At 39.3% G+C, this 15,634-nt stretch overlaps 1 protein-coding gene across 1 annotated transcript; it reads left to right on the top strand.

Moving 5' to 3' along the window:
• Positions 1–3,618: 3,618 nt before the first annotated feature.
• Positions 3,619–5,264, top strand: LOC141908956 (keratocan-like). Its single transcript, XM_074799263.1, has one exon. The coding sequence runs from the start codon at positions 3,655–3,657 to the stop codon at positions 4,888–4,890; it is 1,236 nt and encodes a 411-aa protein (XP_074655364.1). The 5' UTR covers positions 3,619–3,654; the 3' UTR covers positions 4,891–5,264.
• Positions 5,265–15,634: the final 10,370 nt, after the last annotated feature.

The following is a 15,634-nucleotide window of genomic DNA, read 5'->3' as shown; positions in this document are numbered from 1 at the left end:
CATACGCGTGATGTGACGCGACAATAAAATTCAGAAACGTCTGATATTTTGTTCAAGCTTTAAAAATTGTCCGCTTTACGGGCATCGGCGCTAAGTAAAATCAAAAGAAAACAAAAATATACGATTCTCGCGTGCATTGCCGATGCGACGGGATCCCTTTCCTTCTTGATTAAGGCAATACGCGCGCGAACCCGTTGTTTAGTCTTCTTACACTAGTCACGTTTTACTCCAGGGAATAATCTCTGATGTGTGGACGACGATAATTTGTCGTTCCGGAGGATGTTGTTGATTCTCGGTTTCGCTGATGGATTTTAACGAAAATCACAGGTCACGATTAGGATTGACCTGAAAAACAGGACGCGTTAACCTTGACCAAAGCATGATCAGCCATTTAACGATACCCATATATAACTAATTTCTCGAGACCAATTGTTTCGTTTCGCCGCAAACATTTTTTCGTGGTGAGAAACTGTAAATTTGCAGTACTTGTTAGAGAGTCTGTTTTTCTGCGGCTGTGGCGCAATTAAGTTCTACGGCCGGGATTCTTGATCGAAGCGTCGTGGCATTTACAGTTTAAGTGTGACTGATACACCAGAAAGACATTCACTCGGTTTCCTGCCGTCAAACGGGAATATGGTAAGTACCCGTCTGAAAACTTCATTCTAAGTCAAAGTATTAAATGTCGACTTAATTAAATCTTAGTGGTTTTCTTTTGGATAAGAAATGCAGAATACGTAAGCTCTAATTATTCATTCAGAAATTGCCAAATCCTTCGTTCGAATTTTCACTTTTGTTTTTGAAAATATGATCTCATAATTAATTATTAATGTCTGTAATTCGTGTTTGAGTGGGCAGTTTTGCTTATGAATGGCGCTAGTTAGCGCAACCTCCAGATCTGTTTAAATTTGTTTTGCAGTTTCATTGATTTCTTATCTTTTTAGTACTATACGATAAAATGATTTTTTTTCGGTCGATTTTGGAACGTTTTCTTTTTTAACAGAATATGTGTGTCGATACCAGACCGAAGTTTATATCCCCGTGTATAGATTGTAAGTGTGTTTTCGACGTTTTTAGTTTGAGTCGGATAGCGAGTAAAAGGTTTGATTGAGTGCGCGTCATAATGTTAGTAAATCGAGTGTAAAATTTGTGTTTATTCCACGCCGTGATCCGGCCGGTTTTTTGTTCTCAATGCCGCTTTTATTGAACATCTAATAGGAGCACTAGAATCACTTCTTTTCGTCTGCTATCTACGTGTGTTCTCCCCGATCGGAACAAGGTCAATTTCACCATTTTTCATTTTGTCACCGAACGCTGACGCGGATGGTGTCGCGGGTACACAACCGCGTGTAGTGTACGATTTACGACGCAGTAATATTTCAGCGGCACAGTTGCTGTTTTAATAATGCACACATAACGCCAGATAAATCTGATGATAAACTCGAAGATGAACCTCGTAAAATTCGATCAGTTCGGTCATCAATATTGCATGGAAATAAGCTCGAGCGTGATATTTCTATTTTTGAAAACATATAGACCCTCAAGAAGTTTTTATCGTTTATGATACTATTTTAGCGTGAAAAAATACTTAATTTCGCGAATCCAATTATCAGAGAAATCCAACATTATAATTATTATATATAAATCGAGTAGGTATTTTAGGCATCGGGTGCCAAAGCTCTTCGCAATAAAGAATTCATGAATGTTGACTCGGACGAACAGGCATGTGATAAGAATGAAAATGAGCAATGAAATGTCCGATTCCTTGAATCGTCGATTCTTCAGAATCTTCAGCACCGAGCGTGAACTGCTTTTCATTTTCAATGAACTGACTAGTGGATTATCATACGGAACGATGTCTGACCTGATTACTCGTAGGTCTGCCCAGTCTCTCATAAACCTCCGAGGCAGTAAAGGCGCAGTGCTCAAGGAGGTAATAATAGATTGTTAGCACCTGATGATAACAATAATACCTAGAAAATAGACCTCGCCGAAAATTCTGAGCCCACGCAAACATGTACTAAAAACAGTAGATTCACGGAAGGAAAGATTCACGGTAAAATTGAAATACCCGCTGATGCTGCCCATCGCCAAAAATCATTGCGATATAAATCTTTCCTCGCGATCCTTTGGAAAGGAACAAAAAGGGCACGTTTTAAATATAACCAATCAACACGAAAGTTAACGTTTTATACGGGTTTTCGGAAACTCAAGAATCAGGCTGCGTCATTCATGATGAAAAAACAAAAGCAGTGTAAAAAAAAAATTATCTCATTTCCCAATATGTTTAGATGAAATTATGTACTTCTAATTGATCAATCTAATACACTGTATATCCTGGAATCATCATATTTTCTATGTTGAATGTTTTTGTCATGTAACTTGTATGTATGAATGGGGCGTGAATGTGAGTGTGTGGGCGACTGGGCCTCTCAGGTAATAAGTTTATTTTAACTTCACCCGTCGTCCAACGTCCTATTTTACAATATTTTGTAAATCCTACAACTTTATATTGTAATTTAATTTGTAAATAAAATATTATTATTATTATATCGCATCTCGTCTCAAAACCAATCCTCATAACAATAAGGATTCCTTGAAGGTTACCTCCAATGCATTCAACGAAGTGACGTTTGAATTCGTTGTTTTGTGTTGCTTCGTGCGGCGCACGGTCTTATTAACTTATTCAATAGTTGATGAAAATTTAGCATTTTGTATTTTAAAGGTCGGGCCCTCCGATTGAAAATGTATCGAATTGAATTCATTACGTGATCTATGAATCGGCAAATATACGACGATAATTCCTTGACTTTGTTTTTTTTTCTGAAATCTGCTTTTATACAAAATTCTAGTTTCGCTGTGTGTAACCGGGTTTAGGCGGGTACTTCTATTGCGGACTCACTGATATTAAGACGTTAAGAGTTGCGACGGAAATTAATAATTTGACCGCACTCTTATACCGGGTATACCACTGATCAAATTAAATATAATATTACAACGTAAGCCGTGACAATTATACAGTCGCTAACAGCGGCGTGAACGCCTTAAAAGTATTTCGAGACCTTCATCGAGTTGGGATTTTGGGGATGGAAAATAATCAGGGCTCGGTTTTATAGACTGGTATTAACTTTAACTCAGGGGGGGGGGGGTAACTTAATTCATGTTCAGTCGAGTTGACCCGCGGCTTAAAGATAATACCAGTCTATAAAACCGGGCCCAGGTTTTTAGGCACGGTGCATTTTCTTAACCGCACAATTTATTCTTCTGAAAAACCATATCGCAGTTGATCGACCCAGTGCGCTGCTATATGAAAGGAAAACGCCTTCAGTGTCGTGTTTATCGCAATTAGCCGTAGTTTTATGAAGTCGGAGATGTTTCCTGTAGCTATGTTTCGAATTCAGAAGCCAGATTGTAATTAAAAACGATTAGCAATTATACCATAAGTGCTACACGTGTAAGCGTACCATCGGCATCGTAGCTGCGCGTTTGCCTCGCCGATCCTGTCGTATCTTGAATTGAATAGGAACTGACCCCGGGCTATGAAGACTATTTCATTCCTGACTCTGCATTAACCATCGGATTTTTTCTTTCAGAAAACAAAGAATGCGTAATTATGGATGATTGAGTCTGACATCGAGTAGTTCTTAAAGACAAAAAATGGCATCGTCAAAAACATTTGAGTTCTTTTCACTGCTCATTTTATCGATGCAGATTCTGATAAGTGCTGGTTGCACAGACGTTCGACCTTGCGACTGTACTACCCAGAAAATGCTTAACCGCAAAGTCGAGCGCATCGTCAGCTGTAGGTATCGAAATCTTAGTCACGTTCCGAATCTCAAATATCGTAATTTCTCGTTGCCGGTTACGAGTCTCGAATTGAACTTCAATCACATAACAACCATCGATAGATTCTCATTCGAAGGAATGAGTATCAAAGAAATCAATCTAGATAACAATCCGATACGGCGAATCGACGCGGAAGCTTTTGCCGGAATCGACGGACTCCAAAAGCTCAGTATGGTGAAATGTCGTATGAACGCATTCCCCGTCGTTTTTCAACATACGCCTAATTTGACCAGACTAGACCTGCGTCAGAATTTCATCACCAACATTCCAGACGGAGCTTTCATGTCCGTACGAAATCTCGACCGGCTCGATATCAGTTTTAACCCGTTAACCCTCACGTCCGCATCTTTTCGCGGTCTCGAAAATAGCCTCACGTCGATATGCTTGCAAGGAACGAGGCTTAGGGACGTACCCAGAGAATCGCTATCGCCGCTTCGAAGTCTGGATTGGATTGATTTAAGTTACAACTCGATTCTATATTTGGACAACGATTCGCTAGCCGGTCTACCGAACAACAAACACACTCATTACGGGTTCTCCTCGAACGGGATGTCGTCCATCTCCGACGCCGCATTCGCCAACGCATCTTTGCCGATCTTCGTCGATCTGAGCTCGAACAATCTAACGTCAGTTAATTTCGTCACCGACCCTTGTCGATTTGAGCATTCGACCCTTTACCTGGACGACAACCCGATACATTGCGGTTGCGAGTTGTACGACCTTCTGAAATACGAAACATTCACAGTACGAGGGGTGTGCCACACCCCGGACGAATTCGAGAGATACGATTTGTTGTTTAATAAACACATTTTCCAGCCGTTCGTCATACCGTTTTTGCGGTACGCCTCGAAAAAATGCGGCGGTAATAAAGTACTGGGTATGGACTACGATTGTGACTGTAAAATATGGCGTAAACCGCGAGACTTCATGAAAATGCGAGGAAACTGTACCGCGTACAAATTCGTTGAGTCTGGAGCAACGGTTTTCAAGATCCCGGATTTTTTCTGCAGCGCATTGATGCTCGCCTTGTTCGTAAACATTTACTAACATTCTTTATTCGGCTGTATTTACGCTTTGGGGTGGTACCGGTAATTTGGATATCTTTGAAATCTTACGGTTTCATCCATTTACCGATCAAAATAATGTACGTGTATATATATATATACGAATGAATATATGAAACCATATTTTGGAGCTGATGTTCTTATTGGGTTAATCAGTAATCTAGCCTACTTTCTTCAGGTACACCTTATTGTTTCCATCTTCGTGGCTCTGACATATTGACGCAGCGTGTAATCAGGTGACAGAAAGACATGAACTCGAACTACAAACTACATCGACGTTTTTAACCTCATCATCAATCTTAATCAAGTTTCCAAAGGCACTATTTATTCATACACAGATGTGTCATTATGTCAATTTTCAAGGGCGACATTGATCTTTGTTCTTCTGTTGCTATAAGTGGTCAAAATAAACGTGTATGTTTTTTTTTGTTCAGTAAAGGCAAAGTACTTATTTTAGACAAGACTCATTTTTCTGACTTCAATAGTTTTTATTCGCTTTGTTTTATTTGATTCACAAAATATTCTTGTATTTCTTACATCGCATAGTTTTGTAATATGTACCTTTAAGAACGAGAGCTCTGTGGTTTGGTTTGCTTAAATGGTCTTTAAACATCGACGAGTCTTAAGTCGGGCTAGTCCATGGTTTGTCCATGTCCATGGTTTGTTGATGCGAGGCAGCTCTTGCTTGTTTAAGTTAAAACTGTTCTATAAAATGGCTCTTGAACTATAGTTCAAGAGCCAGGTATCTAGTTGAAAATTGTAACGATTTCTATGAGTCAATGAGACTGATAAATCTATAGCTCAGAGAAATACATGAAATACACTAATCTCAGGAATTTCTAGGTTATAACCCTACAAAATTTAAAGAAAACCCATTCCTTAAACGCTTACGCATATATAAAATTTAAGACCGGCGGAACGAAATGAAATGATCAATTCCACAGTTGACTCAATCGAGGATTCACCAATTACCTGGTAGTTCCAAACGATGAAAATGGCGCTTTCTCAATTCAAATCGTGAGTGAGTCGGGCAGTGTAAAAAATGTTTGGCTCTAAGACAGCCCATATCTAGTCCTATTTTATGCAGAAAATTCAGACGGAAAAATAAAAACAGCAAATCTGTAAAAAAAAATTTCTAAGAGAAGAATGAGGGACATTTTGATATAGTTTTTTTAACATAATTATCAGACAAGGAGAGCGGACAATTTCTATTTCAATCAGGAAAAGTTTAAGTAAAACGACACAAGAATCGTAAATAATAAATAATGTAGATACATGTTTATGTGAAAATGATACGGGTATTCAAGAAATTTCCTTTTCTTTCACCCAAGCTTCGATTTTTCGAGTTTCGCCATCAACTCTGGAACTAGAAAAAACAAGGAATCAGAAAACAGAAGGAATCGTTACCGGGAGAATGGAAATGAGAACTGCTTATTATAATAGTTCTAACACACTGGCTCTCTAGGGACTGTATGAAAATGAAAAAAATGATGATGTAAAGAAATGATACCGTGTTTCTCCTTTCTGATGAGCTTTAATGTAGATCCGGCCTTTCTTCCCTGTACATTACCTAATTTTAAGTCATGGGCAAGCTAACCATTACAGACCCGATAGGAACTGTTAACGTATTCTATTGCAGTCCACAAATGACCCGATCTGTTAGGAGAAACATAAAATCTTAAAGATGGCGCAAGTTCTTTTTCAAAATTTATTATCGGTACTGTGTAGTTATGTCGACGTATTGCGGTAATTCATAAGATTATGTCTAATTAAATGGTGTAGATTTTCATTTGATAAAATGGCTATTGTTTTTATCAAATGTATCGAGTATGGGTACTTTCACTGCGGTCTTTTATCTGTGAATCAAAGGCGATAGAACCCTCATGTACAATTCAATTCAAAATTATGTAAGACGCTGTGTGTAGTTTTGATACAATTTGCATGGTTATTATTTAGTGATTTCATCTTCAAAAATGGCGCGAGTTTTTTTTCCAAAAATTTTTAAAGGATACAATAACATATCATCGACTAAAATGGCGCGAGGCTTCATCAAATGTGTGAAGCAGGATTACTGGCAGTGTGGTTTTTTGGGGAGGGCTGTCACCTTTAAATATCAGCGATTATGATTAGATAGTTTTTTTTGGGCTGAAACCAGCCAATGAACGATCCTGGACCTAAAACAATGCAAAGAGAGAGGGGACTTGCAAAACCTGCTGAAAAATCAGTCATAGAGAAGAGAGAGAGGAGACCCAAAAACAAATGCATTTTTTGTATGTATGTTCGTGGTCGCCATAGTTGACGACACAAGATTATAATGAGGAGATGTAGTTATTCATCCAAGATGTCATATTTTTCGCACTTAAACCTACCTTGACACTGTGTAGTCTTGATGCACTTTGGTCATTCGATCTTCAGAGATTTCATCTTAAAAATGGCGCGATTTGTTTTTTTTTCAAAATTAGATGAGAGTGAATTATGATTGTTGATAGTGTTGTATTTTGTCTGTGAAGTCTGGGAGTGCTGTCATGCTATGAACCGATGATGTAATTGCCTACACCAAATCATGTTAAACTCTGGAATCATCACTGGAAAATTTTCGAGGACTAACTGAAGTTTCTGCAATTATGACCAGATAAATATCCTTGGGCTGAAAACAGACTGACCTGAAATGGACTGAAAACAGTGCAGTGCAGAGATAGGCCAGGGGACTTGCAACGCAAAACTTGCCGAAAAGTCAGTCAAAGAGGATGAGGTGACCAAAAAAAAAAAAAAAATCCATTTTTGTATGGATGATCGCCATTGGTGACAGTAGATTACACCGGGGGCATGTGGTCATTCATCTAAGATTTCATCTTTTCGCTTAAACCTACCTTACTGTTCTGTAGTCATGTCGCACTGTGACATTTCATCTTAAAAATGGCGCGATTGAGTTGTACATTTATCTGTAAAGTTTGAGTGTTGTCTGCCAAAATCTATAACGTAGCTTATTAATCAGAGATTATGTGTTCAAAAATATCCCGAATGATACTTTTCAAAGCGTATCATCGTAAGTAAATATGTTGATTTCGAAACTGATTTTCTGTGCAAATGCTTCAAATAAGTCGAATTAAACAGTAAAAAGGGTTCAAATGTAATGACTTTCTGAGAAATGTTGCAGCCTTTCACTAACTTTAGCTGACTCCTCCCGACAGCGGCCCGTGCTGGATTGTCTGGCCCCCTCCCCAGACCTACCGATGAAAACCGTGTGAACCCTGGACCAGTATCTGGCTCGCACCGGCGGAGCGCACTGGCAAGATTCATCAAACTAAGGCCAGGAAACCACCAACTGACCCTGTCTGACCGATACATTTCCTGTTCAGCGTCATACAGTCGGGCTTGAAGCCAGCAGTCGGGTTGGCGGCCGTGAAGGTTTCAGGCTGTGGGGTTAGATTCCCGATACAGCTCTGATGTTGTCTGCATTCTATGAAAATTCAATTTGGGAGTGCTGTCATCTAAAACCTATAAAGTACCTTTTATCGGTACTGTGTAGTTATGTCGACGTATTGCGGTAATTCATAAGATTATGTCTAATTAAATGGTGTAGATTTTCATTTAATAAAATGGCTATTGTTTTTATCAAATGTATCGAGTATGGGTACTTTTACTGTGGTCTTTTATCTGCGAATCATAGGCGATAGAACCCTAATGTACAATTCAATTCAAAATTATGTAAGACGCTGTGTGTAGTTTTGATACAATTTGCATGGTTATTATTTAGTGACTTCATCTTCAAAAATGGCGCGAGTTTTTTTTTCTAAAATTTTTAAAGGATACAATAACATATCATCGACTAAAATGGCGCGAGGCTTCATCAAATGTGTGAAGCAGGATTACTGGTAGTGTGGTTTTTAAGGGAGGGCTGTCACCTTAAAATATCAGCAATTATGATTGGATAGATATTCGTGGGCTGAAACCAGCCAATGAACGATCCTGGACCTAAAACAATGCAAAGAGAGAGGGGACTTGCAAAACCTGCTGAAAAATCAGTCATAGAGAAGAGAGAGGAGACCCAAAAACAAATGCATTTTTTGTATGTATGTTCGTGGTCGCCATAGTTGATGACACTAGATTATAATGAGGAGATGTAGTTATTCATCCTAGATGTCATATTTTTCGCACTTAAACCTACCTTGACACTGTGTAGTCTTGATGCACTTTGGTCATTCGATCTTCAGAGATTTCATCTTAAAAATGGCGCGATTTGTTTTTTTTCAAAATTAGATGAGAGTGAATTATGATTGCTGATAGTGTTGTATTTTGTCTGTGAAGTCTGGGAGTGCTGTCATGCTATGAACCGATGATGTAATTGCCTACACTAAATCGTGTTAAACTCTGAAATCATCACTGGAAAATTTTCGAGGACTAACTGAAGTTTCTGCAATTATGACCAGATAAATATCCTTGGGCTGAAAAGAGACTGACCTGAACTGGACTGAAACAGTGCAGAGAGGCCAGGGGACTTGCAACGCAAAACTTGCCGAAAAAGTCAGTCAAAGAGGATGAGGTGACCAAAAAAAAACAAATTCATTTTTGTATGGATGATCGCCATAGGTGACAGTAGATTACACCGGGGGTATGTGGTCATTCGTCTAAGATTTCATCTTTTCGCTTAAACCTACCTTACTGTTCTGTAGAATGATGCATTGTGACATTTCATCTTAAAAATGGCGCGATTGAGTTGTACATTTACCTGTAAAGTTTGAGTGTTGTCTGCCAAAATCTATAACGTAGCTCATTAATCAGAGATTATGTGTTCAAAAATATCCCGAATGATACTTTTCAAAGCGTATCATCGTAAGTAAATATTTTGATTTCGAAACTGATTTTCTGTGCAAATGCTTCAAATAAGTCAAATTAAACAGTAAAAAGGTTCCAAATGTAATGACTTTCTGAGAAATGTTGCAGCCCTTCACTAACTTTAGCTGACTCCTCCCGACAGCGGCCCGTGCTGGATTGTCTGGCCCCCTCCCCAGACCTACCGATGAAAACCGTGTGAACCCTGGACCAGTATCTGGCTCGCACCGGCGGAGCGCACTGGCAAGATTCATCAAACTAAGGCCAGGAAACCACCAACTGACCCTGTCTGACCGATACATTTCCTGTTCAGCGTCATACAGTCGGGCTTGAAGCCAGCAGTCGGGTTGGCGGCCGTGAAGGTTTCAGGCTGTGGGGTTAGATTCCCGATACAGCTCTGATGTTGTCTGCATTCTATGAAAATTCAATTTGGGAGTGCTGTCATCTAAAACCTATAAAGTACCTTTTATCGGTACTGTGTAGTTATATCGACGTATTGCGGTAATTCATACGATTATGTCTAATTAAATGGTGTAGATTTTCAATTAATAAAATGGCTATTGTTTTTATCAAATGTATCGAGTATGGGTACTTTCACTGTTGTCTTTTATCTGCGAATCAAAGGCAACAGAACCCTAATGTACAATTCAATTCAAAATTATGTAAGACGCTGTGTGTAGTTTTGATACAATTTGCATGGTTATTATTTAGTGATTTCATCTTCAAAAATGGCGCGAGTTTTTTTTTCTAAAATTTTTAAAGGATACAATAACATATCATCGACTAAAATGGCGCGAGGTTTCATCAAATGTGTGAAGCAGGATTACTGGCAGTGTGGTTTTTTGGGGAGGGCTGTCACCTTTAAATATCAGCGATTATGATTAGATAGTTTTTTTTGGGCTGAATGAACGATCCTGGACCTAAAACAATGCAAAGAGAGATTGGACTTGCAAAACCTGCTGAAAAATCAGTCATAGAGAAGAGAGAGAGGAGACCCAAAAGCAAATGCATTTTTTGTATGTATGTTCGTGGTAGCTATAGTTGACGACACTAGATTATAATGAGATGTAGTTATTCATCCAAGATGTCATATTTTTCGCACTTAAACCTACCTTGACACTGTGTAGTCTTGATGCACTTTGGTCATTCGATCTTCAGAGATTTCATCATAAAAATGGCGCGATTTGCTTTTTTTCAAAATTAGATGAGAGTGAATTATGATTGCTGATAGTGTCGTATTTTGTCTGTGAAGTCTGGGAGTGCTGTCATGCTATGAACCGATGATGTAATTGCCTACACTAAATCGTGTTAAACTCTGGAATCACCACTGGAAAATTTTCAAGGACTAACTGAAGTTTCTGCAATTATGACCAGATAAATATCCTTGGGCTGAAAACAGACTGACCTGAACTGGACTGAAAACAGTGCAGTGCAGAGATAGGCCAGGGGACTTGCAACGCAAAACTTGCCGAAAAGTCAGTCAAAGAGGATGAGGTGACCAAAAAAAAAACAAATCCATTTTTGTATGGATGATCGCCATAGGGGACAGTAGATTACACCGGGGGCATGTGGTCATTCATCTAAGATTTCATCTTTTCGCTTAAACCTACCTTACTATTCTGTAGTCATGATGCACTGTGACATTTCATCTTAAAAATGGCGCGATTGAGTTGTACATTTATCTGTAAAGTTTGAGTGTTGTCTGCCAAAATCTATAACGTAGCTTATTAATCAGAGATTATGTGTTCAAAAATATCCCGAATGATACTTTTCAAAGCGTATCATCGTAAGTAAATATTTTGATTTCGAAACTGATTTTCTGTGCAAATGCTTCAAATAAGTCAAATTAAACAGTAAAAAGGGTCCAAATGTAATGACTTTCTGAGAAATGTTGCAGCCCTTCACTAACTTTAGCTGACTCCTCCCGACAGCGGCCCGTGCTGGATTGTCTGGCCCCCTCCCCAGACCTACCGATGAAAACCGTGTGAACCCTGGACCAGTATCTGGCTCGCACCGGCGGAGCGCACTGGCAAGATTCATCAAACTAAGGCCAGGAAACCACCAACTGACCCTGTCTGACCGATACATTTCCTGTTCAGCGTCATACAGTCGGGCTTGAAGCCAGCAGTCGGGTTGGCGGCCGTGAAGGTTTCAGGCTGTGGGGTTAGATTCCCTATACAGCTCTGATGTTGTCTGCATTCTATGAAAATTCAATTTGGGAGTGCTGTCATCTAAAACCTATAAAGTACCTTTTATCGGTACTGTGTCATGTCGACGTATTGCGGTAATTCATCAGATTATGTCAAATTAAATGGTGTAGATTTTCATTGAATAAAATGGCTATTGTTTTTATCAAATGTATCGAGTATGGGTGCTTTCACTGTGGTCTTTTATCTGCGAATCAAAGGCGATAGAACCCTAATGTACAATTCAATTCAAAATTATGAAAGACCCTGTGTGTAGTTTTGATACAATTTGCATGGTTATTATTTAGTGATTTCATCTTCAAAAATGGCGCGAGTTTTTTTTCCAAAATTTTTAAAGGATACAATAACATATCATCGACTAAAATGGCGCGAGGCTTCATCAAATGTGTGAAGCAGGATTACTGGCAGTGTGGTTTTTTGGGGAGGGCTGTCACCTTTAAATATCAGCGATTATGATTAGATAGTTTTTTTTGGGCTGAAACCAGCCAATGAACGATCCTGGACCTAAAACAATGCAAAGAGAGAGGGGACTTGCAAAACCTGCTGAAAAATCAGTCATAGAGAAGAGAGAGGAGACCCAAAAACAAATGCATTTTTTGTATGTATGTTCGTGGTCGCCATAGTTGACGACACAAGATTATAATGAGGAGATGTAGTTATTCATCCAAGATGTCATATTTTTCGCACTTAAACCTACCTTGACACTGTGTAGTCTTGATGCACTTTGGTCATTCGATCTTCAGAGATTTCATCTTAAAAATGGCGCGATTTGTTTTTTTTTCAAAATTAGATGAGAGTGAATTATGATTGTTGATAGTGTTGTATTTTGTCTGTGAAGTCTGGGAGTGCTGTCATGCTATGAACCGATGATGTAATTGCCTACACCAAATCGTGTTAAACTCTGAAATCATCACTGGAAAATTTTCGAGGACTAACTGAAGTTTCTGCAATTATGACCAGATAAATATCCTTGGGCTGAAAACAGACTGACCTGAACTGGACTGAAAACAGTGCAGTGCAGAGATAGGCCAGGGGACTTGCAACGCAAAACTTGCCGAATAGTCAGTCAAAGAGGATGAGGTGACAAAAAAAAAAACAAATCCATTTTTGTATGGATGATCGCCATTGGTGACAGTAGATTACACCGGGGGCATGTGGTCATTCATCTAAGATTTCATCTTTTCGCTTAAACCTACCTTACTGTTCTGTAGTCATGACGCACTGTGACATTTCATCTTAAAAATGGCGCGATTGAGTTGTACATTTATCTGTAAAAAATGAGTGTTGTCTGCCAAAATCTATAACGTAGCTTATTAATCAGAGATTATGTGTTCAAAAATATCCCGAATGATACTTTTCAAAGCGTATCATCGTAAGTAAATATGTTGATTTCGAAACTGATTTTCTGTGCAAATGCTTCAAATAAGTCGAATTAAACAGTAAAAAGGGTTCAAATGTAATGACTTTCTGAGAAATGTTGCAGCCCTTCACTAACTTTAGCTGACTCCTCCCGACAGCGGCCCGTGCTGGATTGTCTGGCCCCCTCCCCAGACCTACCGATGAAAACCGTGTGAACCCTGGACCAGTATCTGGCTCGCACCGGCGGAGCGCACTGGCAAGATTCATCAAGCTAAGGCCAGGAAACCACCAACTGACCCTGTCTGACCGATACATTTCCTGTTCAGCGTCATACAGTCGGGCTTGAAGCCAGCAGTCGGGTTGGCGGCCGTGAAGGTTTCAGGCTGTGGGGTTAGATTCCCTATACAGCTCTGATGTTGTCTGCATTCTATGAAAATTCAATTTGGGAGTGCTGTCATCTAAAACCTATAAAGTACCTTTTATCGGTACTGTGTCATGTCGACGTATTGCGGTAATTCATCAGATTATGTCAAATTAAATGGTGTAGATTTTCATTGAATAAAATGGCTATTGTTTTTATCAAATGTATCGAGTATGGGTGCTTTCACTGTGGTCTTTTATCTGCGAATCAAAGGCGATAGAACCCTAATGTACAATTCAATTCAAAATTATGAAAGACGCTGTGTGTAGTTTTGATACAATTTGCATGGTTATTATTTAGTGATTTCATCTTCAAAAATGGCGCGAGTTTTTTTTCCAAAATTTTTAAAGGATACAATAACATATCATCGACTAAAATGGCGCGAGGCTTCATCAAATGTGTGAAGCAGGATTACTGGTAGTGTGGTTTTTAAGGGAGGGCTGTCACCTTTAAATATCAGCAATTATGATTATATAGTTTTTTTTGGGCTGAAACCAGCCAAGGAACGATCCTGGACCTAAAACAATGCAAAGAGGGGACTTGCAAAACCTGCTGAAAAATCAGTCATAGAGAAGAGAGAGAGGAGACCCAAAAACAAATGCATTTTTTGTATGTATGTTCGTGGTCGCCATAGTTGACGACACAAGATTATAATGAGGAGATGTAGTTATTCATCCAAGATGTCATATTTTTCGCACTTAAACCTACCTTGACACTGTGTAGTCTTGATGCACTTTGGTCATTCGATCTTCAGAGATTTCATCTTAAAAATGGCGCGATTTGTTTTTTTTTCAAAATTAGATGAGAGTGAATTATGATTGTTGATAGTGTTGTATTTTGTCTGTGAAGTCTGGGAGTGCTGTCATGCTATGAACCGATGATGTAATTGCCTACACCAAATCGTGTTAAACTCTGAAATCATCACTGGAAAATTTTCGAGGACTAACTGAAGTTTCTGCAATTATGACCAGATAAATGTCCTTGGGCTGAAAACAAACTGACCTGAACTGGACTGAAAAAAGTGCAAGAGATAGGCCACGGGACTTGCAACGCAAAACTTGCCGAAAAGTCAGTCAAAGAGGATGAGGTGACCAAAAAAACAAATCCATTTTTGTATGGATAATCGCCATAGGTGACAGTAGATTACACCGGGGGTATGTGGTCATTCATCTTAGATTTCATCTTTTCGCTTAAACCTACCTTACTGTTCTGTAGTCATGATGCACTGTGACATTTCATCTTAAAAATGGCGCGATTGAGTTGTACATTTATCTGTAAAGTTTGAGTGTTGTCTGCCAAAATCTAAAACGTAACTAATTAATCAGAGATTATGTGTTCAAAAATATCCCGAATGATACTTTTCAAAGCGTATCATCGTAAGTAAATATGTTGATTTCGAAACTGATTTTCTGTGCAAATGCTTCAAATAAGTCAAATTAAACAGTAAAAAGGGTCCAAATGTAATGACTTTCTGAGAAATGTTGCAGCCCTTCACTAACTTTAGCTGACTCCTCCCGACAGCGGCCCGTGCTGGATTGTCTGGCCCCCTCCCCAGACCTACCGATGAAAACCGTGTGAACCCTGGACCAGTATCTGGCTCGCACCGGCGGAGCACACTGGCAAGATTCATCAAACTAAGGCCAGGAAACCACCAACTGACCCTGTCTGACCGATACATTTCCTGTTCAGCGTCATACAGTCGGGCTTGAAGCCAGCAGTCGGGTTGGCGGCCGTGAAGGTTTCAGGCTGTGGGGTTAGATTCCCGATACAGCTCTGATGTTGTCTGCATTCTATGAAAATTCAATTTGGGAGATTTGGGAGTGCTGTCATCTAAAACCTGTAAAGTACCTTTTATCGGTACTGTGTAGTTATGTCGACGTATTGCGGTAATTCATGAGATTTTGTCT

Source organism: Tubulanus polymorphus, chromosome 7, assembly GCF_964204645.1.
Source record: "Tubulanus polymorphus chromosome 7, tnTubPoly1.2, whole genome shotgun sequence".
Classification (NCBI taxonomy): domain Eukaryota; kingdom Metazoa; phylum Nemertea; class Palaeonemertea; order Tubulaniformes; family Tubulanidae; genus Tubulanus; species Tubulanus polymorphus.
The sequence above is the reverse complement of the archived record's forward strand: the minus strand, read 5'-3'. Positions and strand labels throughout refer to the sequence as shown.